The sequence below is a fragment of the Hippopotamus amphibius genome, chromosome 2 (genome assembly GCF_030028045.1).
Source record: "Hippopotamus amphibius kiboko isolate mHipAmp2 chromosome 2, mHipAmp2.hap2, whole genome shotgun sequence".
NCBI lineage: Eukaryota > Metazoa > Chordata > Mammalia > Artiodactyla > Hippopotamidae > Hippopotamus > Hippopotamus amphibius.
Genome location: NC_080187.1, coordinates 966890 through 989974, shown reverse-complemented (window position 1 = coordinate 989974; position 23085 = coordinate 966890). Strand labels below are relative to the sequence as shown.

Here is a 23085-nt window from a genome sequence, read left to right as displayed (position 1 = left end):
CAGTCCAGCAGGCACCACCAGGGCCCACGTAGATGCCATGCCCCTCCGTGCACAGAGAGTGATCGGCACTATGTTGTTGCCAACTGTTTATTCTGACCCTGAACAGGTGATCAGTGACATGCAAGTCCCCCAGGCCCACGGCAGCCTGACCCGCATCACGACCCTGATGCTGGGCAGCTCCCAGAGGAGGAAGCCCGGGCTCCCTGGGCAACGCTGGCCGAGGGGAGCGTGTCGTGCCGACTGTCCCGGGGTCCAGGCCCAGGGGAATGGGGTGGGTGAAGAGTAAGGGCCCAGTGTCCTGCGCCCCAAGGCAGCCAGAGATGGCCCCGGCTGCCGGTGCCAAACAACACAGCTGTGGGAGGCGGTGCGCGTGTGCGGGCGTGGTGGGGGCTAGGCCGGCCCCGCCCTGCGGACCCGCGGGACCCGCTTCCTAAGGCATGACTGCCGCGAGCGTCTCTGCTCCTGTGCCATCTGGGCAGCGGCTCAGCCCCCGGGGAAGGGCCACGGCCTCCGTGGCATCCTCGGTGGGCCCCAGTGCCCCTCAGCGCCTCTGGCTGGCAAACCAGGAGAAGGGGCGCGGGCGCGGGCGTGGGGCCTGGTGGACACGCACGGTGCGCGGCGAACGCCACGCTTTGATGGTGGCGTCGTCGCTGGCCGTCAGGAGGAGCTCCTGCTCCTGGGGGCTGAAGACCACGGAGTTGACCACATCCTGGTGCCGCAGTTTGGCCAGGCAGATGTTGTAATGGCGGTCCCAGACGTAGCCGTGCCGGTCCTCCGCGCCACTGTGGGACAGCCGGGGGTGAGCCCCCGCCCGCCCGCCCCCTCCACTCCCGCCCCGCCCGGCCCCCCGGACCTGGCCACGAAGTCCCTGCTGACGTCCAGGAAGATGAAGAAGCACTCGTCGTTGGGCGTGTAGGCGCGGTGGGCGCGCAGGGCCCGTTTCACCTCCCGCATGGTCTTGAGGTCGAACACCAGCAGGTCGATCTCCTCCGCGATCGGCGGCGGCTGCATGGGGTCGGCCACCACCGAGCCGCTGGGCCAGGCGCGGCTGTTCACGTACAGATACCTGCGCGGGCAGGCTGCTCAGCGCGGGCCCGTGGGCCCGTGGGCCCGCGGCCGCCCCCCGCCGGGCCGCCACGCGGGCCCACCTGTTGTCGGGGGACAGGCCCATGCCGATGATGTGTCCGTGCACGTCGATGACGTGGTCGAGCGCGTCAAAGAAGGCATCGGAGCCCCGGCCCTCGCCCAGCACGGGCCCCGCCGTGGTCATCTGGTGCGGCAAGATCTGCTTGACGCCTGCAGAGGGGCCGGGCGGGGCGGCGCCTGGGTGCCTGGGAGCTCCCGGACGTCAGCACCGCCGCCCGCCCCGTGCCCCCCGATCGGCACGTGCGCCCCGAGGGGCTGGACCAGCACTGGGCCCCCCCAAGGCAGAGAGGGCAGGGGACTCCGCCCACCGACGGGCCCCGTCCCGCCCTGGGACGCCTCGCCCCAGGCCCCTCACCGATCTGGTGCGGCGAGTAGGTGAGGCAGCCCGTGGTGACGATGAGGAGCTTGCTCTCGGCGGCGGCGGCGCTGCACTCGGGCGGCCTGGTGCGGCCCTGGGCCAGCAGCTGAGCCGCCTTGGTCTCCAGCGCGCGCGCGGACAGCTGGGGCTGGGCCCGGCCCTCCAGGAGGCCGCCCAGGAGGCGCCGCAAGCCCTTGGCGCGGCCCGGGCCCGGGCCGGCCTCCTCGTCCTCGCCGTCGCTGCCCAGGTCGAAGACGCGGCTGGGGTCTGCGCCAGGGGTGCCGGCGTCCAGCAGGAGGTCCGGGCTGTCGAAGCGGCTGCAGTCGGCCACCATGACGGTGCGGACGGTGCTGGCGTTGAGGTTCTGGATCTTGAAGAGCCGCTTCACCACGTTCACGTTCTCAGACTCCACGTCCTGGGGGCAGGAGCGCGGGGGTGGGCACGGGCTGCGAGGGGCTGAGCGCCGCCGCGAGGCCCGCCCGCGCGCACCTGGAAGGCGTTGTTGAGCCAGAGCACCGAGCACGACGTGATGTCCCCGATGCGGTGCAGGTTCCCCGAGATCAAGCTGGTGTCCGTGAGCCAGCAGCCGAACACGTCGTAGGGCTTGTTGCGCACACGGGACAGCAGGGCGAAGGTGTCTGGGGGGGGGGAGCAGCGGGATGGGGCGGGGCGGGGGCCGGAGGGGCGGGGTTGTCCCGGCACAGACGGAGCCGGGCCGGGGTGGGAGGGGCCGGGAGGGAGGGCCGCCCATCCCTGGCCGGCTCTCACCTAGGCTGATGACTGCGATCTCCCCGGAGGAGGAGTTGTGGGGCCCCAAGAACACCCCCGACGCCAGCAGCAGCGAGTCGTCCTGGTTGAACTGGGAAAACTGGGTGTAGCTCCAGTTGTAGGGCCGCATGTCCGCGCTGTGCAGCAGCGAGACGGTCAGGTCGTTGTTCCAGATCTGCAAGGGGCCGGACAGGTGCGCCTCGTGAGTCCACACTGAGCGGCTCACCTGTGGCCCCTCTCCAGGCTGGCGCAGCTGAGCCTGGTGCCTGGAAACCGCCCTCGGGTGGGGCCCCTCGTCTCTGGCGGTGCAGCCACCTGAGGGGTGTGTGCAGGGCACCGCCAGCTGGGGAGCAGGTGCGAGCAGGACCCTCTCCTCTCCGTAGGCAGTCAGGGCCGCCCAATCCCAGCCTCCCAGCCTGGGCTGTCCAGGCGAGTGGTCCAGGCCCTCCCCATGGGAACACAACACGTGGGCCATGTGTCCCCCATGGCCTGGCCCCCTCTACCCACCGGGTTGGCCGCCCTCACCTTCACGGTGCAGTCCTTGGAGCAGGAAGCAAACTGGTAGCCCGAGTGAGAGAAGCTGAGGTGCAGGACCTGGTCTGTGTGCTCCTTGAGAGTCTGCACCTCCACGCAGGGCACGGTGTCGTAGAGCCGCCGAAACTCCTCGTACCAAGACACAGCCGCTATGGGGGGGGGGAGCGCTTGGGGCCCCATGCCTCAGAGCCAGGGCCCTGCAGCCAGGGGCCGGCCCCGCCCGCCCGTCGGCCTCCCGCCCAGGCCCTGCGTCGGGGGGCACGGCCTGGCTTTCCCTGACCAGCGTGAGGACCAGTGGGCTTCGGGGCCGAGAGCAGGTGCTGACCTGGGTGTCGCGGCACGTCTCGGGCCACCTGGTAGTAGCGGTAGAACTGCTCCCTCCACAGGAACTCATCCCGGGCCACGGCCTGCCATTGGCGGCACACCAGCCCGGCGGCCAGCACGTCAGCCGGGCCCAAGTTCAGGAAGATCTGGTAAACGAGGCTGTCCGGGAGCAGGGGCATGCCCCCCTCGTCCATGGTGACATTCTGCCCAGGCGGCCCTGAAACCCACGCGCAGCCCCCTTAGGCGCCATTGGACCAGGGAAGACACAGGCCCCCCGGCCAGGGAGAGGCACAGGGGCCTGGGGCTGAGCCCCACCAGCTGCCCTGCTGGGAACGCCACTGGACTGAGCGAGTGCAGAGGATCTGCTGGCACGGCCCCCCTGGACAGTCACGCTCCTCGGACCCCACACTCCTGAGGGCCCCTGGCAAGACCCAGTGATTCCCCGGAACGGACAGCTTCCGGGCCTGGTCCAGCCTGAGGCGGAGCTTGTGACGGCCCCCACAGACCCCAGACCCACCCTCACCCCAGAAGGTCCCCTTCTCAGGAGGACAGGCCTTCTCAGTGGGGCCCTCTGACCCCCCCCCTCCCCCAGGGTCCCAGGGAGACATCTGGTTGCCAGAGCTGGTGACCGCTCCGGGGCCAAGAAACGAAGGGTGGGTGACCCCTAAGCACCCTGTCTCTCTGACCTTGCTGCCCCAGGCTTTGGAGCTGTCACCATGGGACAGAGATCCTTCCCAGGACAGACTCGGGGCCGGCGGGACAAGGGCCAGCCCGCCCGCCCCGGACGCCGCCAGGGACACCAGCCGGTCCTGGCCTCTGGCCTCTGGCCTGGGGGAGCCCTACCAGGCGGGCGGCGGGCCGCGGCCCAGCGCAGCCATGACCTGGCGAGCGGGGGGCGGGGCGCGGCGGGGGCGGGGCCGCCCAGCGCCCCCTCCCATCCTCCTTCCGAGGGGCTGCCGGGGGCGGGGCCTCCACTCGGCCCCCGGCCCCAGGGCCAGCTGCCGCGGCGACTCATTCATTGGCCGACGGCGCGGCCGGGGCCGGGGGCCGGGGGGCCGGGCCGCGATCGGGGCGGGGTGACAACGCTCCCCGGGGCCAGAGAGCTGGGGTCCGGGCCGGGGTCCGGACACGGCCGGTGACGACGCTCCCCGGGCCGGGCGCACTCACCGCGGCCGCCTCCGCCCGGCTGCGTTGCCCCCGGCCTGGCACCCGGCCTCGGCCCGCGGACCCGCTTCCGCCCCCCGTCGCCGCTCCGGCCGCCGCGTCTCTATGATGGAGCCCGCCAGGCCGATGCCACGAGCCCCGAGGCATCGATGGCCGTCGAAGGCCGAGCCCAGCACCCCGCGTTGGCCGTTACTGCGCCTGCGCCTCTGGCCCCGCGGCCCGGGCGGTGCTTCTTTGCGCGCCTGGGCGTGCTCGGTCTCTCCCGGAGCAGCGCCCCTGGTGGCCGGGAGGGGCGGCGGCCGTGCGCCGGGGCTCGTGGGCGGGGCTGCGCGCTAGGGCCAGCCTCTGGCCCTTCCCAGTGTCCGGCCGGCGTTGTGCTCCGTGGGGATGAGAGCGGTTCGCACTTCAAGGAGCTCTTGGCGGTTCAAGGCCGATGGATGTGCAGAGGGATGCGCCCCAGCCACGGTGGAAACCACGTGGGGTTGCGGGCAAGAAGCCAGAGGTCAATTCGGACTTTGTACACAGGATCTGGCGACAGGGCCCTGCCGGGAAGTGCGGGGTCAAGGTCAGAGGTCCAGAGTGAGGCTGAGTTCATGAGGAGGCCGGGGGTGGGGTTGCCTGGCCCCGCGCAGGGGTCTGCGGAGGTGGGAGGATGCGCGCGTACTTCCTGGGCAGGGCTTGCTGGGCAGCAGTGGACAGTGGACTCCGACCCCGAACTTGGCCATCCTGCCCTGTGCCTCCCTCAGTCCTGTCACTGTCGCGGCCGTCGCCATGCTGACCCCCAGGACTGCACTCCTCTTGACTCTGCTCCTGGCCGTCAGTTCCCTGGGTCAGAGGGCTCGGAGACCCCCTCGGCCCCCGTCCCCCATCAGCACCATCCAGCCCAAGGCCAGCTTCAGCGCTCAGCAGGTAGAGCTGGGAGGAGGTGGGGTAGGAGCTTGGCAGCCCCCGTCCCCGCGTGCCCTCACGAGGCTGTTCCCCAGTTTGCAGGGACCTGGTTCCTCGTGGCCGTGGCCTCCTCGTGCCGCTCCCTGCAGGAGCAGGGCCACCGGGCTGAGGCCACCACACTGCATGTGACCCCTCAGGGCGCAGCCATGGCTGTCAGCACCTTCCGAAAGCTGTGAGTCCCGGCATGGACCCCCGACCCCCCCCCCATTCCCCCGACTCCCACTTCAGCCCCCTGCCCCACGCCAGCCCCCGAACCTACCCCTGCTGTGGCCAGGACCCGTGTCCCGAGAGGCCCTGGCCCGTTTGGGGTCCCCGAGCCTACTGTGCCTCCTCCCACCCCCACCCCCCAGGGATGGGATCTGCTGGCAGGTGCGGCAGCTCTACAGAGACACGCGCCTCCCGGGCCGCTTCCTGCTGCAAGGTGAGGTGTGGGCCCCCGGAATGAGGGGGCGGGGCTGGGGGCGGGGCTGACGGGGCCGACCTGGCTCTGCCCAGCCCGAGGTGCCCGAGGGGCGGTGGACGTGGTCGTTGGGGAGACAGACTACCAGGGCTTTGCCATCCTGTACCTGGAGCGGGCGCGGCAGCTGTCGGTGAAGCTGTACGGTACGTGCCCGCGGGACGGGAGCTGCGCACACGCAGGGCCGTCCGGGTGGGGATGGGTGGGCCCAGATGGACACGTGGACCCTCCCCTCCCTTCTTCCTGCCCTTGCTGTTAGGCGCAGAGGTGGGGACAGAGAGGGGACCGGGAGGGGTGGGGGTGGGGCAGGGGTCTGATCGCAGCCCCAGGCACACAGCCCAGCTCCCAGAGCGCCCTGCCCGCCCCCACCCAGCGGGCACCCAGGAGCCCCGTGTGTCCCGCACGCAGCCCGTTCCCTCCCTGTGAGCGATTCGTTCCTGAGTGTGTTTGAGCAGCGGGTCCAGGGTGCCAACCTGACGGAGGACCACATCCTGTTCTTCCCCAAGTACGGTGCGTGTCCCGGTATCTCCCCGCGGCCCACCTCACCCCGCCCCCGCCCCCGCCGCCCCTGACGGCTGCCCCCTCCCCAGGTTTCTGCGAGGCCGCGGACCAGTTCCACATCCTGGACGGTGAGGGGCAGCACCCGGCGGAGCGGGGCGGTGGGGGGGCGGGCGCCCCTCGGCTCCCTCCTGGCTGAGACGCGTCTGTGCCGCAGAGGTGAAGAGGTGAGGCCGGGCGGCAGCCCCGCCGCGAGGGAGCCGAGGCCCTGGAGCTGGGGGCGCCCCCGGCCCCCCTCGCTGAGCAGGGACTCTCGCCCACCTGACCGCGGCCCCCCGGAGCTCGAGGCGCTGCCTCCATTAAACGTTGTCAGTCTCAGTGCCTGACGTCTTCCTTTCCGCGCTGGACCCAGCAGGACCTCTGTCCCCCCGCATCTCACGGACACGTGGGGCTGCTTCCCGCGTGGGCCAGGAGGGCACCCCAGGGACGTGGGGGTGGGGAGCGGCTCCTCCTCGAGGCCTGGAGCGCGTGGCACCTCCTCAGCCCCGGTGGCCCCTCCTCCGGTGGCCCCGGTAGCCCCTCCTCTGGCCGTGGTGCCGTGGTTTTCCCGTCTTTCCTGCTCCCTGACTCTGCACAACCGGCCCCACTGGCCCCGCTGGGCTGCCCGGGGCGGGCGCGGGCCTATGCTCTCCCTGTCCAGACGCGCTGGTCTTTTCTAGAGGGACGTGGAGCCCTCCCTGCGGGTCCTTCCTGCTTCCTGCTGGCCACTGGGCTCCCTCCTGGGAGCAGGGGTCCAGAGTCCCAGTGGCCCTGTGGCCACGGCAGGACAGGCCCCTGGGCGGGGGCAGGTGGTTTCAAGGGGGCAGGCAGGGAGGCCCCTTCCCAGTTCCTGGCCCATGCCTGGATCTGGGGCGAGCTGGCATCCATCTTAGGAGGATGGGAGGCTGAGCTGCTCCTCATTGCCACCCCAGGGGCTGGCAGGGCCAGATAGGGCACAAGACTGGCCCGCGAGCAGAGCTGACCCGCCGGGCTGAGTCCTCTCCTGACATCAGGCAGCAGGTGCCCCTGAGGGGAGAGCATGTAGGTGGGCGGGCAGAGCGCACAGGTGGAGGTGGGGGGTTTGTACCCCAGTCTGGGGGAAGCAGGCCCGCCAGGATTGGGGCGAGTACGGGGGCTCTGGGTGCACAGGGGAGGGAACCCTGGACAGATCGGGTGGCCCCCAGGAGCCCACACCCCGTGTCAGCCCAAGGTTGCCAGCCACGAGGGACCACAAGATGATCTCTGGTCTGTAGAGAGGACCTTTCTGGAATGTGGGAGCTCCGAGGCCCAGGGCGAGGCAGGCAGGGGCTGGAAACAGTGTCCTTGCCCCCCAGCCACTACCTGGAAGGGTCCCTCCAAGTGACTGCAGACCATTGGGAGGAGGTCGGGCACCGGGACAGGGCCACCCCTGGACAGACTGCACGCCCCTTGCACACACTGGCGTCCCGGCCACCCCGCCGACCCTCGCCCACGGTCCCCTGACAGCGGAGGAAACGCCAAAGAGAAGATTCACGGTTGCAAACACTTGATGCTTGAGAGACAGAGGCCAGAGGGCGCGAGCGCAAGTCCGCCTGGGCTCCGGCTGTGGCCCCCAGCCTCCAGCCAGCGTCCACCCGGGTCTCCCATCAGGCACAGCTGCCTGGGGCAGCGGGGAGGACAGTGCTCCCGCCCGCCGTGCCAGGGTCCCCGTGAGCTCAGCTGCGGCTCCTGCCGGTGAGAGCGCGCCCGTCCAGACCCGTCCTATGAAACAGCGGAGGACACCGACCACTTCCAACAGCGCTGGGGACGCAGGGGCGTGCTGCCACCCACACACGCCCACCCGCCCCATGCCCTAACGGGTCCTCGGACCCCCCACCCAGCTCCCCACGGGAGGCTGGTTTTCCCTCCCCCATCTCTCTCCCCCGTCGCCCCCTCCACTCCCCGCCCCCCATGCTGGACCAGAGCCAGGCCCGCGCTAGGCAGCCAGGCGGCCAGGCCGCGCTGTCCCCGGGGCACTGTGGACGACTGTGCCTGGCACACACGGCCCGGCCGGGGCCCTGTGTGCGCGTCTGTTCTCCACCCACGGCGCCCCCCCATCGGGCGGAGGGGCCGTCTCCCTCAAGAGGACTTGGGGAGGGTTTGCAGGCAGACGGCAGCTGGGGCCGGAGCGTCCGGGAGCTGGTCGTCGGCTCGGCCCGAGCCGCCCTGTCTGGGGACTTGGCGTCCGTCTGCTGAGTGTTCCTGAAACGCCCACTGCGGGTCAGCCTGTGCGCACGAGGGTGGGCAGGTCCCCGCCCCTGGGAGCTTGAAGTCCAGGGCTCCCCACGCCCTCACGCTGGTGGGCCCCACCCCAGCCCCGCTTCATGCCCCCAGCAGCCTCCTTCCCTGGACTGCAGGGAGGACCGGGCCACCCCGGGGGAGTCGTAGGCCACGGCACGGGAGGGACCACGGCCTGGTCCCTGGAGGGCAGGGCCAGGGCCCCTGGCCCCACCTCCACGTGCCCACCCGCCCTCCTCACCCGCCAGCCCTGTCCCGGAGCAGGAGGCCTGGGGTGGCGGTTGCTGCGAGGAGGGCTCGGTGTCCACAGTGGGTGGGGAATGTGCCTGACACCCCAGGCTGGACCAGGCCCACCCAGGGTCCCTTGTCGCTGACCTCTCAGGAGGGCAGGCCAGGCTGGTGGGAGGAGGGGAAAGCAAGGACCCCGGAGAGCAGAGCTGGAGGCCACAGGGCACAGGCCACCCGCGTCGCGTGAGGCCCCTGCACGCCTGGCGCCCCTGGGGGCACAGGGCCTGGGGTGGGATCCCTGGGCCGAGGGCACGGCTCAGGCCCGGGGTGGGGGGCACCCGGCCTGCCCTCTGCCGCTGCCGGCACTTTGCGCCGTGGCCTGTGTTGACCAGGGAAGGCCAGGTGGTCGCGGGGCCCTGGTGGGGTGGGGGTACGTGTGGAAGGGCTGGCGGCAGCCCCCCAAATCTGCCCCGAGTGCCCAGTGATCAGGGCACTGCCAGGAGGAGGGCACCACGTGGAGGGGCAGAGCACCCCCAGTCGGGGATGCAAGGCACAGGGGGCGGGTTTCAGGCACAACCTCGGGTGGGTTTAGGATCAGGCTGGGGTCGGCGGCGTAGGATGGGTGCCTGTCCAGGGGGAGCTACCGCCCCAGCACCTGTCGGAGCACGATGGGTCCTTTGGGAAGTTCCGGGAAAACCATCTTGTCATCTGCAACTTCTCTCCCTGTGGCCAGAATCTGGAAGCGGGCGAGCTGTGCTAACGGGCCGGGCCCAGGGAGGCCAAGGCAGGGGGCTTGTCTCCCCAGACCCCCACCCCTCCCCCTGCCCTGGGGCCTGCAGCTGACCGGAGAGGCCTCGGAGACCATCCAGCTGGCGACGGGAGACACTCCTGGGGGGAGAAGGGCCCCAGCGAGGGCCAGGCCCTTCCCAGGGGGCAGAGGGGGCCTGGGACAGAGCCAAGCCCTGCAGCCCTGGGCCTCGGAGGGCCAGGGCTCCTGCTCAGGACAGGCTGCCCCAGGCCGAGGGCGGGAGGAGGGGGCTCAGGACGAGCTCAGGGTCAGGTACAGGTCCTTCCCGCTGCCAGAGCCCAGTAGCCACGCGCTCGGCGGCCAGTGAGGAGGAGGGGCTCTTTTCTTGCCTCCAGGGGTAGCTGGGGGGCTCCCCGCGCCCTCCCTGACTGCCCCCCAGCCCCCAGGACCAGCGTGTGGGTGCCTCACCCCGCCCGGCTGGCCTTCCCTGCCCCTGCCCTCCCCCGGGGCCTGACGGCAGGGCTCCCGGCCCTGTTCTCCCGCTACTTTGGGTTCGGGCACTGGAGCAGCGTAGCGGCTGACAGGCCCAGGCTCTGTGCGGGGTTCCTGCGGCGAGAACGCCCTGGCCCTGACCCCTCAGGGCTGGGAAAGGTCACGATCGCCGCCTGGGACGGAGCAGTCTGTCCCCCGCCTGCTGGCTGGCGCAGCTGGGGTGGGGCCGCGGGGGAGGCACGGCAGGCCTCTGACCGCCAGCGTGGGGTGCCCGGGAGGGGCCAAAGGGGTGCAGAGCCCGGGTCTCAGCAATCGGAGTGGAAGGCTGGGGGCCTCGCTGGGAGCTGCCGGAGCCAGCGGACTCCCCGCCCGCTCCGTCTCCTCCCCACCCAGATGCACCGCCTCCCTGGCGGGCAGGGTCTGAGGGGCCCCGCCCCGGCCAGCCCCCCGCCACGCCTGCTCTGCAGGGGGCACCCCCCCAGGCAGGGCACCTGCCAAGCAGGCCCGCAGAGAGGTGAGTCGGAGTCAGCCCCGCCGACCGCCACCGCCACCGCGTCCTGCCGGGATGGGGCCGTGGGGGGCCCTGTGGGCGCTGCTCTCCCTGCCGAGAGCCCTGAAGGGGGAGACCTCACAGCCCCAACACCCCCGGACAGTCCCCGGCTCCGTTCTGCAGAGCTTCCAGGACAACCAGGTCAGGGGCTGGGAGGGAGGGGGCCGGCCAGCCGGGTCCGGGTGCAGGGAGTCCAGGCCGGCACCCCTGCCGTGGAGACCCCTGACTCCAGCAGAGGAGGACCCTAGATTCCCTCTGTAATCCCCACCCGTCCCTGCAAGGTGGGGACATCTCCGTCCCTCTGCACAGATGAGAAAACCGAGGCCCAGAGAGGCCAGCCACAGGCCAGGAGCACCGTCCCCGCCAGGCCCAGGGCAGCCTCGGGCTCCTGCCGGTGTGATAGGGACAGGCCCAGCCCAGGAGCCGTCGCCTGGTACAACGGCGGGGGGTGGGTCCCAGGCCATGCTGGACGCTGCCTACCCCCAGCCCCTTGCAGTTCCAGGGCGAGTGGTTTGTCCTCGGCCTGGCTGGCAGCAACTACAAGCCGGCGGACAGGTCCCTGCTGAGCCCGTTCACGGCAACGTTCACGATAAATGAGAAGAGCCGCTTGGAAGCGGCGTACGCCATGGTCAGGTGAGCGCGGATCCCAGCCCGTACCCCCGGGAGCCAGTGGCTCCGTGACTCAGGTCTGCCGTGGGTCTGGGCCACACTCTCCCAAGGCCTTCCTCCTAGTGTGGTGTCCGGCACAGGCTGCTAATGACCTAACCCATCTCTGGGAGCTTCCACAAAGGAGGAGAGGCACTCACTAGGTCACAGACTCGGAAGAGCCCAAGGGCTGGTGGATGCCAGGTATAGTGAGATCCAGGAGCTCAAACACTGTGATCTGGGGCCCATCATCCCTCCCTCTCCTTCTCTCGGCTCCGCCTGCCCTAGACGTCTGCTCAGGCAGGCTCTCACCTCACGGAGATGTGATGGTGGCTTACACTGATGTCTCTCCAGAAAAGCGGGCGCAGCCAGGCCGGCCTGACCGTGGCGTCTGACGGGCTGTTCTTGAGTCCTGTGCTCCCCGTGCACCAGTCGCCGCGTCGTCCCGGGTGCCAGGCATTCCGCGGGGCCAGCCTGGGCGACGGGTTGGCGTGCAGTGGGGAGCCCTGACGACCCTGGGAGTACCCGGGGGCCGCACGACCCTCTTTGGGGGATGCTGAGGCCGCGAGGGCTGCTCTCCCCGTGCAGCCCCCACAGGTCCAGTGGCCTTCTTGGCTTACCCACCCGGAGACCCCTTTGCTTAGGGCCGTTTGGTTCCAAGTGACATGAAACAGGAAGCTCAAGCGAGGCAGTCCGTGGACCAGGGGCAGCTCCTGGACGCCAAGAGTGGGACACAGCGCAGCCCCTGAGGGTCGTCCCTCGGCCCCCTGCCCCAGCCCTCTGTGCAGGCTCAGCCACGCCACACCCCCACCAGGGAGTCTCCGAGTCCCAGGGCATCTGACTCGCCTCTGGAGGCTGATTAATCCGGGGGCGGGACCCAGTGTCAGTGCAGCCGCCAGAAGCCTTCCTTGCTCCTCAGACAAGTGTGTTCACTGACCAGGTCGCCGCCGGGCACCGCGGACAGCGGGGAGGGAGGCGGGCCCAGCTCTCGCCCTCGCTCCCCTGGCCAGCCCAGGGCTGGCGGCCGGGCGCCAGCCCACCCAGCGCTCCCACAGGGGACGTCGTGGCCCAGAAAACACCCTTTCTCTTGTGTTGGCATGTTGGGTGCATTTCGGCTCTGGTTCCAGGCTGAGGCGTGGTCCGCGGGTGGGCTGCACAGAGGCCGCGAGTGGCTGGGCCACGCGGAGGGCAGGGCTCGCAGGACCGAGCCTCCCCCTCCCTGGGAGGCAAAGCCCCCAGCCTGCCCGGCCCTGCATGGGGCTCGCGACCGGGGCCCTCCCTGCCGGCCCACCTCGGGACAGCACCTGGGAAGGGCCCAGCCAGGTTCTGGAAGCTTCTTTCTCTGCTCGTCCCCCCCGCCCACAGGGGCCGGCGCTGTGTCACCTGGTCGTACGTGCTGATTCCAGGGCCCCAGCCTGGGACGTTCTCAGTGGACCACAGTGGAGGTGAGAGGGCGGGAGGCGGGGAGGACGGCCCGGGTGCCGGTGGGAGAACCCTGACTGTGGCGGTGCCGCCCCCAGTGCCCGGGGCGGACCCCGAGGAGGTCCAGGTGTACGACACGGACTACGCGGCCTTCGCCCTCCTGCTCTCCAGAAGACACTCGGGCGGCCAGAGGACCCTCAGGGTCAGCCTTCTGTGTGAGCCCCCCACCCCGCGGCCAGGGTCAGGGTCAGGCGGGCCCGTGGCACCCCCACGCACCACCCGCCCCCAGGGGCTGAAGGCCACGCTGTGTTCCCCGGGCCCCAGGCAGAACATGGGCCATACAGACCCAGGTGCTGGACAAGTTCATCTGCCTGGTCAGAGCGCAGGGCCTCTCGGACGACAATATCGTCTTCCCAGACGTGACAGGTAGCGGGTCCTCGGGCCAGGGTGGGGCCGGGGCCCAGGGTGGGGTCTGCCCCTGGGCCTCGAAGCCCTGTGGGAGCCCGCGGGGAGCCTGCCCTCGGGCCTACGTGTAGGGTCCCAGCAACCCCAAGGGTTCAGCCTGAGCCCAAACTGGGGGGCCTCACGGCTCCTGGGTCTCCTCCCCTCCCGGGTCCCCTGTCCCGGGCCACGCCCTCCCCTCGCCCCAGAAGCGTTTCCCACCCTCCCCTGTGTTTCCTGCCTCTGGCCTTTTACACGTGATAACCACATGCGCGCGTGAACACACACACACACACACACACACACACACAGAGCTCACGCGTGAGCGTATACCACTTAGACACGCACGCACACGTGCGCACGGGGCGGGTGCCCTCGCGTGCACACACTCACAGGCACGCCCACCGTGCCTGGCCGCCAGTTCTGCAGTGAGTGTGGGGCCGGTGCGCGCCGCCTGCGGAGCCCGGCCCTTCCCCTGGGGCGGCGGCAGGCCCCCTCCCTCCCTCCCTCCTGCCCCTCTTCCTCTTGCCCGCCCGGGACCTGCCTCGTGTGCGTGTGGCGGGAGGAGGCACGCGTCTTGGCCTCCCCCGGCTCTGTCCCCCGTCTCGCCTCCATCCTCTATCCTGAGGCTCTGCCTCTCCCGTCAGACTGGTCGGTCCCAGGGACCTGTTGAAGGATGAAGCTGCGCCTCCCCCAGCCAGGCCCGGCCTCGCTGCCCAGCTCGGCCTCCTCCGCTCTCCGCATAAAATAAATGTGCTGTGTTGGGACCCAGGAGTGTGAGCAACCGGGACCTTGGGGGTGGGTGGGGAGCACAAGGGTGCCCATTGGCCCCGTGGGGCAGGGGCCGCCCTCTGAGCACCCACCAGGCCTGGCCACGCGCTTATCCTGGGCACGCGCGCGTGAGGGCCTGTCTATGCACGTCATCGTCACGTGCGGCCCAGGGTTGTTCTGGGACAAGGGCCCTCATCCTCCGTCCCAGCCCCCTGCTGGGTGACTCCGCAGACCCCCCTCCACCCGCAGAACACGAGGAGGACCCAACACAGATGCGCCAGTCGGGAGGGGGAGATGGGCTTCCTGCCCGCGGGGATGTGAGGACACGGGGCCCACGTGTGACCCCCACTGGGTGTAAGGACACGTCAGGAACAGAGACCCCAGTGTGAGCCCGTGGACACCGCCCTACCTGCCGCCAGGAGCCGTGACTCCCTTCCTCAGTCGCCCCCCTTCGAGACCGTCTGGAGCTCCCCGCAGGGGATGAGTAGGGTGTGCCCAGGGCCCACGTGGAACTGGCTCCACTAGAGGGCAAAGGGCATCCAGAGAGACCCCTGCTCCTTGCCTGACCTTCACCTCCAGGAGCATCACCCTCAGGAGGGTTCGGGGGTGGCCTGCTTAGCATCCCGCTGAAGGCAGACCTTCCCATATCGCCCTGGACGATGGCACCTTGTCCCACAGACACTTCCACTGAGTGGGCTGTGGCAGCAACCAGGCAGCTCCTGGGACGGGAAGCCCTCCCTGATTACCCCACAATAGACCCACGTGTCACCACGTACGGCACCTACTGCAGTCACAGTTTAACGTTCCGTCGTGTATCTGACTCTCCAGCAGCACAAGCTGCCAAGGCACAGGTGTGCTTTTATCATCACTCTGTCCCAAACTGCAAATGGCAGCTGTGGAGGGCAGGCTGTGAACACCTGTCTGCTGGGTGGAGGGGGGTGGGGGGTGGACGGATGGATGGGTGGATGAATGGGTGGATGGGTGGATGGATGGATGGATGATGGATGGATGGATGGATGGGTGGGTGGATGGATGGATGGATGATGGATGGATGGATGGATGGATGGATGGGTAGGTGGATGGATGGGTGGATGGGTGGATGGGTGGATGGATGGATGGATGGATAGGTTGGATGGTTCGATCAATGGATGGATGGATGGATGGATGGGTGGGTGGATGGATGGATGATGGATGGATGGATGGATGGATGGATGGATGATGGATGGATGGATGGATGGATGGATGGATGGATGGATGGATGGGTAGGTGGATGGATGGGTGGATGGGTGGATGGGTGGATGGGTGGATGGATGGATGGATAGGTGGATGGTTCGATGGATGGATGGATAGGTGGGTGCGTAGATGGATGGATGAATGGGTGGGTGGGTGGGTGGACGGGTGGATGGATGGGTGGATGGTTGGATGGATGGGTGGATGGGTGGATGGTTGGATGGATGGGTGGGTGGATGGATGGTTGGATGGAAGGAGGGATGGAGGGATGGAGGGATTGAGGGATGGATGGAGGTGTGTGGGTGGTTAGATGGTGGGAGGACAGGCACATGGAGGTAGGTGTGAAGGTGGCTGTGTCTTTGACAGAAGGGGCTTGTGGTTGGGGGGTTCCTTTCCAAATGAACCAAGGATCAGCCACCCCCCTATAGTGGGCTGGCTGCCAGGGGGTGGTACACAGGTATCCTCCCAGCTGCCGTCTCTCCCTCCCGACTTGCTCCCTCCTTCATCCTTCCCCTGCGGTCTCATGGTGTTCTGCATGAGTCAGGTCTGAGCCCTTGCCGGCCTGGGGCCTGGGCCAGGCAGGGGACAGGAGCTAGATGGGGTCCAGGGACAGGATGCAGGCAGAGAAGAGGCGGCACCCCACCCGGCCCCCACCCCGTGAGTGGGACCTCACAGGCCACATTCTCCCCCTTAACCTCGAACAGCCCTGCAGGCGACAGGGGCTCTTTGGTTCTTCTGCACAGATGGGGAAACTGAGGTTCAGGGGTGCTGGCCAGCACCTCGGCAGGGTCACCGGATCCCTGTCCTCAAGGCAGCCTCCCTTCCCCGCACGCCCCTCCTGGGTCTGACCAGTCTCCAGCCTCCAGCCCTCTGCACAGTGGTGGGTCTGCGGTTCACTCTCAGCTGGGCTGGAACCACCACCTCGGCTGCAAGATTACGACCTGCCGTGTGCATGTGGGAGCCGCCTCCTTCCAGACACTTGGCTGCACCCTAGGGTGGTGGCTGGCTCCCTGGACACAGGCGTGAGCAGAGAGTGAGACCCTTCGGTCACAGGGCTGCTGGCCTTCCCCAGTCCTTGTCACTGTGGGGAACAGGGAAGGTGGCCTTCAGGCCCAGCTGGATCCAGGCCTTGCCTGCAGCCGTGCACTCCCATAGGCCTGTCTGGCTTCCTGGGATAGGTGTTGGCGACCTCTCTCTCCTGGCCACTCCTGGTTCTGGGCAGGGGACTCGGTCACTAGGCAGCCCCTCCACGCAGCCCTGAGCCTCAGGATCCAGCCGCCTGGACCTCGCTCGGCCCTCCTGCCAGGGGTGCTGCGGCTCCCTCTGGCCACAAGCCCAGGCCCTGCCTCCTCTGCTTGTCCACTCTGAGGGCACTTTTTGTTCCTGAAATAAAGACCCCCTCCTCATACGCCCACGTGGGTAAGGGCTGCAAGGGGTGCTGGGACCAGGCAGGGCAGCGCCAGGAACGTTTGCCCATCACAGGGGCCCAGCCCAGAGGCGGACAGCTGGACACGAGGCGGGGGACGGTGGCCCTGCCCGCTGCCACCCCCGGGGCCGCCTGCTCGCCCTGCTCCCGGCAGCTGGACCACGGCTCTTCACTCTGGTCTCCCCTCCCTCGGGCTGGGTCAGCAGGGGCCACGGGAGCAGCTGGACCGCGTGTGGCCTTGGGGTGGCCTTCGTCCCTTTGGTGCCCACACGGGCCTCCAGCAGCAGCCCCAGGAGCCGGGAGGGGACCTGCATTCCTGCCAGATGCTGTCGGCACACACCGAGGCCACACAGAGCCCTGTGCTTGGGACAGTGACATCGATGGGCCACCTACGGCTTCCCTGGTCTGGGGAGGGCGGGGCCGCATTCGGGGGAACGGTGGCGAGCTGCCCTCGTCCACCCGCCCAGGACAGAGCCTAAGGTGGCTGGCACACCAGACGGCTGGGCGACATGGGGGCTGGGATCGGCCGGGAGCTGCCACGGCCCCCGGGGGGGGGAGGAGGCCCCTCTGGCCCTTACTCAGCCACGCCCCTCCCCCGCGGGGGCACGGTCTCTGCAGCTGCGTCCACCTGCAGGCCGCGGATGGCTGGGGGCGGGGACAGGTGCTCAGGTCCTGGGGGCAGAGCCGGGGGCAGAGAGGGACACAGGAAGCGTGTGGCCTGGCCCGTGGCTGCTGTGTTTGTCGCGGTGAGAGGGCAGGGGTGCCTCGGTGACTAGTCGGAGGCGCAATTTCCGACGCCGAGCTGCCCACTCCTGCAGGCAGGGGGAAGAGGGCCCCGCCCCTGGGTGACGGGCAGCCCAGGGACCCCGCAGGGCGTCCCCGCCGCCACGCCCTCCTACCTGGCCCTGTCCTCTGAGGGCACAGCCCCTGCCTTTCCCCGTGGGAGGGGGTAGGGGTGGCAGCCCCGGCCCGGCGGGCGCAGGTGGCTGGACTCTGGCCAAGGCGAGCCGTGCAGGGTCAGCACAGCTGCCCACCCCCGCTGGCCTGAGTGTTGCCACAGCTGTCCTGCTGGCCAGCTGCCCAGGGCAGCCCCGCAGCCTGTCCCACCCGCAGCCTCTCTCTGAGCCCGGCTGGACGTGCCTCCCCATGCTCCGGGCGCCTCGGTTACCAGCCTGGCCCCAAGATGGGTCAGTGCCACCTGGGACCTCACTTTCTGCCCTTGGACAAGCAGAGACCCTGTAAAGTCAAAATGGGGGTCCAGCCAAGCCCTGGACACAAACCCACTGACCCTTGTCTTCAGAGGCACGAAGGCATCAGAAGACCCACCACCCAGGAGGGCTCAGCCCCTCATTTCTCTCAACCAAGCCCTCCCTGCAGGCCAGGGAGTGTGGCAGCCGTGTGCCAGGCAGGGGCGGACGTGAGTGAGGGCCACAGACTGTGTCCCCCTGCGGTGGGATTCTAACCCAGCTGGCCTGGGCCGGGTGGACGTGTGGGCCCAGCCCAAGCTGTGGCCGTGAGACTAGTGGGGACCCTGAGTCCAGAAACCTGTGAGCCAGCGCAGTTCTGTTTTCGTCCCAGTCTCTGAGGTCTCTGAGGGCGGTGACGTGGGTGGGAGGACAGAGCTGTGTCTGGGTGGACACAGTGACCACCCAGGGCAGGAGAGACCTCCCCAGCCCCTAGGGGACCATTTCAGGGGGAGCAGCCCCGCCCCGGGGAGGGGAGGGCCCTTGAGGTCTCGGGACCCTTTGAGGCCCTGTGTCTGCATCTGAGCTGGGGTGTGACCGCATGGGAGAGACGAGCCAAGGCAGCTAGAGGGACGGTTGCAGAACCGTGGGAGCTCAGAGAGAGTGGACATGAGCTCCGGCCACCGTGGGACCAGCTGCGTGTGGAGAGGCCTGGGCATCCGAGGGACCCCAGGAGGGTCAGACCCCTACCTCCCTCCCCTGGTGAGAAAACCAGTTTCCTAGGCTGTTGCAGGGGTGGGGTGGGGGCAACGCGGAAACACGGCCGCCACCTCCTTGGCCTTGTCCAGGCCTCCTGCACGCGTCACACGCACACCACTCACAGAGACACCACGTGTACACACACAGGTGCACACAGCACACGTGCCCACACGGCCTTTGTTCTTGGCAACTTCAGAGCACCTGCTGTGAGTGACCAAGGCCCACAGCAGCCACACACTGGGGACAGCCGCGGGTCCGCCAGTGGATGAATGGACACGCAAGATCCTGTCCATCCGCCCAGAGAGGAGGTGACCGCCCCTGACCCGGGCGATCGAGGCTCCTCACCTGTCCTGCCCCGGGGGGTGAGCTCTGCCCTGCCCCCACCCCATGAAAAGATTATTTCGTAATGACAGTAGAATCCGTCATCAAGAACATATACGAATTTTACATTTGTATACGACTAATAACATGGCCTTAAAATAACCAGAGCAAAAAATAACAGAACCACAGGAGACACAAACCCACCATCCCTGTGGGATTACTTTACATACCTCCTTGGGTAGGGTACAGTACAAGCGGAGGTGCGGATCAGTGAGGACCCTGAGATTTCAAAAACGTGGGTGTGGAGAGAGCATCGCACTCAACAGCCGCAGGACGTGCGTTTCTCAACAGGCGCACAAGGACCTCTTTTCCAACAGCTGTATTCAGCCGAATGCACGACATGTTTTTAAGTGCGTGTGCATGAAACCATCGCGATGAAAGTAAGTAAACGTGTCTGTCGCCCCAAAAGCGTTTCCTTGGACACCCTCCCCTCACAACCGCTGCTGTCACTACAGATACGTTTGCATTTTCCGGAGCTTCACCTAAGTGGAAACATACAGAACATACACTTTTACTGGCTTCTTTCGCTCAGAAAAAACGATCCTGCGACGTATCCGTATTGTTGCTGTGGCTGAGTCCTGCCCGCCGCACAGGTGTACCGCAAGCTGTTTGTCCGTCCCCCCGTTGAGGGACATTTCGAGTGGTCCCAGTTTTTGACTGTGACAAATAAGGCTAACTCACGTGGGTATTTACAAAAATTGGTGAACCGCGAGAGCACAAAGCGAGTCTCCACAAACAGAAGGATTAAAACGGAGGAGCATGTTATCTGACCACAAAACAATTATATTATAAATCAAATCTTCTTTTTTAAAAAAAAATCCCTGCTGGTCTAGCAATTAAGAAATGCTCTTCTAGGGACTTCCTAGGTGGTGCGGTGGTTAAGAATCCGCCTGTCAATGCAGGGGACAAGGGTTCGAGTCCTGGTCCGGGAAGATCCCACATGCCACGGAGCAACGAAGCCCGTGCGCCACGACCACTGAGCCCATGTGTCGCAACTACTGAAGCCTATGCGCCTAAAGCCCATGCTCCACAAGAGAAGCCACTGCAATGAGGAGCCCGTGCACCGCAACGAAGAGTAGCCCCCACGTGCCGCAGCTAGAGAAAGCCCGTGTGCAGCAACGAAGGCCCAACACGGCCAATTATAAATAAATAAATTTAAAAAAAAGAAAGAAATGCTCTTCTAAACCGCTGATGAACCAGAAAGGAAATTAGAAGATATTTTGAACGAAACAAATTTAAAAACACCTCGTAGAGAAGCTGGTGGAACATACCCGAAGCTGGAGGAGAGGGCACGCGCCCTCGTCCGCGTGTTAGCGGCGGAGACCGGGGAGGGCTTAACCGCGTCACGTGTGCAAAGAGCAGCAGCGCGAGCCCCAACGGCGTCTCAGGAGGAACCAGTGCAAGGCCGGAAACGGGAGAGAAATAAGGGAGTGAGGGAAGGAGGAAAGGAAGGAGGACAGAGAGAGACGCAGAAGGTACAAACAGACGGTGGGGCAGGTCGAAGACACGGTGTCCCAACACAGCCTGAGATGATGCCAGTGGTCACAGGAGGATGTCACAGACACCTTTACACGCTCGCGTGGAGTATTTCAATGAAACGGGAACATGCGAAAACAGAACAAAACAAAACACCTACTAAACTGTCACAAGAAAAAATAGCAAGTCGGAGGGCAGAGACGTTGGCTGCCGTGGCTCCGAGGACGGCAGAGGGGACCCACCCGTGTCAGGACGCGGGGCGCGGGCCACCCGCCGCGGGCTGCGCCCCAGGGACCTGGAGGGGGAGGGGGCGGGGGAGCCCGCGAGGGGATCCCCCCCACTCGCATCAGGCTGGCGGCAGAGAACTGCGTGCGGGGTGAAGCTCTCAGAGACGGAGGGCAATGGGGGACAGGCTGGGGCCGAAAGGCCGAAGGTGAAGAGCAGGGCGCCCGGCACGGCACCCTCCGCTGGCTTCCACGCACGTGAGAGCTTCCCGAGAGTGGTGGGAAAGGATGACCCCCTAAGGAGACCAGGACCCCACTGTGGGTGAGGAGGGGCCCGCCTTCTCCTACGCTGAGGGGCCGCACGGTCCCCACGACGGTCGCCCGGCGGAACCACCCGCTTCCCACCCTTGGTCGCCACGATGGTAAAGTTAACCTCCAACGACGTGTATATAAAACAGTCACGGAAAGGAGGAAAAAGCACGGAGGGGACACACGCGCTCGAGCAGAGAGACGCGGGGCGGGGCCGCGGGTCCTCGCTCCCAGCCCGGCCTCGGGCGCGGCCGACACGCGGGCCTCCTTTCTCCGCTGCCCTCGGCGGCCCGGCTCCGCCCCTGATGGACAAGCCCACCCCTGGATCCCGCAGGTGGCTGAGTGTTTGGTGGCTGTGGTCCCACCAGCCTGCCCTGCAGGCATGGACGTGCCGGGCGGCCCCCGGGCCTCACTCTGTACAGAAACCCGCTCTCCCTCCTGCCAGGGACTGGTAGCCAGTAGGAGAATCCCTTTCTTTGCCAGCGGCGGTCACCTTCTCTAATTCAGTTACTGTGTCCCGGGGGAAGCAGAGCTGAACGTGTCCTGGACAGGAAGTGGGTCAGGGGATGTGTTAGTGACCAAGCCCCCCTGCACCCCTGCCTGGTCCCTGTCCCCCCGCCTCCGGGCGTTCCCCCCACTGTCACTGCGCTTGGTCCCCGCAAGCCAGCCCGCGGTTCCAGGAACAAGGCCTTTGTGAGGATGGGGCATCCACAGCAGGAAAACACCCTGCGTGCTTCCCTGCTGTGCAGAATGCCAGGACCCGGGTTTTGCATCCCGTGGGCCCGGACGGTGGACGTGGACCCGCCCGACGTGGCCTGACCGTCAAACCCAGGCGGCATCAGGAAAGGGCGAGGAGACGGATGCCCGGCCCGCCTTGGCCCACACGCGAACCCCGTGACCAGGCGTCAGGGGCGGGAGGGCCTGGGCGTGGGGACCAGGCATTGTGTGAAGCCCCTCCCCCGCCCCAGGCCCTGCAGGGTTGGGGGGTGCTGCGTGGACGGGGGGAGGGCAGAGCAGGCAGGACTTGTCCTGAGGGGGTGGCAGTGGGACCGGGGGGCTGCTGGCTGGAGCCGTGTCGCCCCCGCCACGGGCCTTGAGCCGTGGCCTCAGGCCCAGATGGCGGCCGGATCAAGGCTCCTTATCCTGGCCCCAGAGCCCCCATCACCACCTGGGCCTGCTGGGCCGGGACCAGCCCCGGGGGCTTCCAGAGCTGACGCTGCCTGTTTCCTGGAAGAGGACGGGAGGGAGCGGAGGGGCCGGGTGATGGGGTCCTGAGTGCCAGCCTGCAGGGTGGGTCTGCGGGTGCAGAGCTGAGCTGCATCCCCTCCCGCCCTGCCCTCCGCCCTCCCTCTGGGTCCTGAGACCTGGTGCCCACGCGGGCCCCTGGGAAGCACCCTTACCAGCAGCCCCTGCTCAGAGGGTAACCTGGGCCTCGTTGCCCAGTGAGGACACGGGGGCCCTGAGGAGGACGGTGCCACGTGGCTGGGGAGCCCACGTGCTGCGGGGTCACTCAGTCCACATGTGACAAGGGGACGTGGGGAGCCTCTGTTCACCCCGGGGCGCGGGGAGGGCCGGGGGACCCGTTCTCCCGGGTCCTGGGGAGTCCAGATGCCTCTGTTGAGAAGCGGGGGGGACGCGTGTGTGTGGAGGGGGCTCTGTGCCCCCCCGGGGGGACCACGGGCCAGGTGCCCAGGGACGGGGCTGGGTGAGGCCTCTGGGACCAGTCTCAGCCTGGGACGGGGCCCCCACCAAGCTGCCCACCTCTGCAGGCCCTCTGACCTGGGCAGGGAGCCAGGTGGGAGGCTGGGACCACAGCACGGAGGGGAAGAGGGGGTGCTGACAGGCCAGGCTCCCCCCACGCCAATCCTGTGTAAGCTGACCGGTTCTCAGGAGCCAGAGGGAGGGACAGACCCCCGGGGGGAGAGCAAGGCCACCGCCAACCCAGCAGGCAGGGCCCTCCTGTCCGCAGCCCCGGAGCACCCCAGAGCCATCAGTCCCTCTGCGCCTCCCTGGTGGCCTCGCTGGAGAAGGCTTGCGAGGCCAGGGTGCCGCAGCCAGAGCTCAGCCTGCACGGTCCGGGGCTGGATGGCAGGGTCCCCCCCGCCCCCGGAACTGACAGCAAGACCAGGGACCCACGAGGCTCCTCCTGGGCGGTCATCCCGGGGACCAGCTCCGGTGTCCTCCGGGCAGACTGGAAAAGGGGCTCCGGCCACCAAGGAACCGGCACAGGGACCAAGAGGCCCGGGACCCCGGGGAGGGTGTGGCCGCCCACCTCAGCTCCCCAGCCCGCCTCTGGGAGGCGGGGGC

General features: G+C 67.9%; 3 protein-coding genes across 6 annotated transcripts; 2 read left to right on the top strand and 1 right to left on the bottom strand.

Annotated features, from left to right (window-relative positions):
* Positions 1-73: 73 nt before the first annotated feature.
* On the bottom strand, positions 74-4499 carry FBXW5 (F-box and WD repeat domain containing 5). Of its 2 annotated transcripts, none has more exons than XM_057724570.1 (9): positions 4298-4499; positions 3132-3347; positions 2798-2955; positions 2273-2447; positions 1994-2142; positions 1502-1919; positions 1149-1296; positions 854-1066; positions 74-782 (listed from the first exon to the last, which is right to left on the bottom strand). In XM_057724570.1, exons 2-9 carry the CDS (start codon positions 3322-3324, stop codon positions 542-544), a joined length of 1695 nt encoding a protein of 564 aa, XP_057580553.1. In that variant the 5' UTR covers positions 3325-3347; positions 4298-4499; the 3' UTR covers positions 74-541. The 2 variants fall into 2 exon arrangements, with proteins under 2 accessions (XP_057580553.1, XP_057580554.1); XM_057724571.1 differs by lacking the exon at positions 4298-4499 and adding an exon at positions 3817-4248.
* C8G (complement C8 gamma chain) lies at positions 4187-6566 on the top strand. Of its 3 annotated transcripts, XM_057724573.1 has the most exons (8): positions 4619-4859; positions 5041-5203; positions 5278-5414; positions 5593-5663; positions 5738-5845; positions 6108-6209; positions 6290-6328; positions 6415-6566. In XM_057724573.1, exons 1-8 carry the CDS (start codon positions 4732-4734, stop codon positions 6426-6428), a joined length of 762 nt encoding a protein of 253 aa, XP_057580556.1. In that variant the 5' UTR covers positions 4619-4731; the 3' UTR covers positions 6429-6566. The 3 variants fall into 3 exon arrangements, with proteins under 3 accessions (XP_057580557.1, XP_057580555.1, XP_057580556.1); XM_057724572.1 differs by having other exon boundaries at positions 4616-4859; positions 6290-6424; XM_057724574.1 differs by lacking the exon at positions 5738-5845 and having other exon boundaries at positions 4187-4859; positions 6290-6424.
* Positions 6567-11085: 4519 nt separating this feature from the next.
* On the top strand, positions 11086-13785 carry LCN12 (lipocalin 12). Its single transcript, XM_057723728.1, has 5 exons — positions 11086-11143; positions 12521-12600; positions 12676-12792; positions 12902-13003; positions 13666-13785. Exons 1-5 carry the CDS (start codon positions 11136-11138, stop codon positions 13689-13691), a joined length of 333 nt encoding a protein of 110 aa, XP_057579711.1. The 5' UTR covers positions 11086-11135; the 3' UTR covers positions 13692-13785.
* Positions 13786-23085: the final 9300 nt, after the last annotated feature.

Excerpts from the sequence above, each read along its gene's own strand:
- FBXW5 (XM_057724570.1), bottom strand. The coding sequence starts at position 3,324 with ATGGACGAGGGGGGCATGCCCCTGCTCCCGGACAGCCTCGTTTACCAG. Across the intron at positions 2,448-2,797 it reads CCAAGGACTGCACCGTGAAG|ATCTGGAACAACGACCTGAC; the intron begins GTGAGGGCGGCC and ends GGCCCCTTGCAG. Across the intron at positions 1,920-1,993 it reads GGCTCAACAACGCCTTCCAG|GACGTGGAGTCTGAGAACGT; the intron begins GTGCGCGCGGGC and ends TCCTGCCCCCAG.
- C8G (XM_057724574.1), top strand. The coding sequence starts at position 4,444 with ATGGCCGTCGAAGGCCGAGCCCAGCACCCCGCGTTGGCCGTTACTGCG. Across the intron at positions 4,860-5,040 it reads CCGGGAAGTGCGGGGTCAAG|TCCTGTCACTGTCGCGGCCG; the intron begins GTCAGAGGTCCA and ends TGCCTCCCTCAG. Across the intron at positions 5,664-6,107 it reads GGGCCGCTTCCTGCTGCAAG|CCCGTTCCCTCCCTGTGAGC; the intron begins GTGAGGTGTGGG and ends TCCCGCACGCAG.
- LCN12 (XM_057723728.1), top strand. Across the intron at positions 12,601-12,675 it reads CTCAGTGGACCACAGTGGAG|TGCCCGGGGCGGACCCCGAG; the intron begins GTGAGAGGGCGG and ends TGCCGCCCCCAG. Across the intron at positions 13,004-13,665 it reads CGTCTTCCCAGACGTGACAG|ACTGGTCGGTCCCAGGGACC; the intron begins GTAGCGGGTCCT and ends CTCTCCCGTCAG.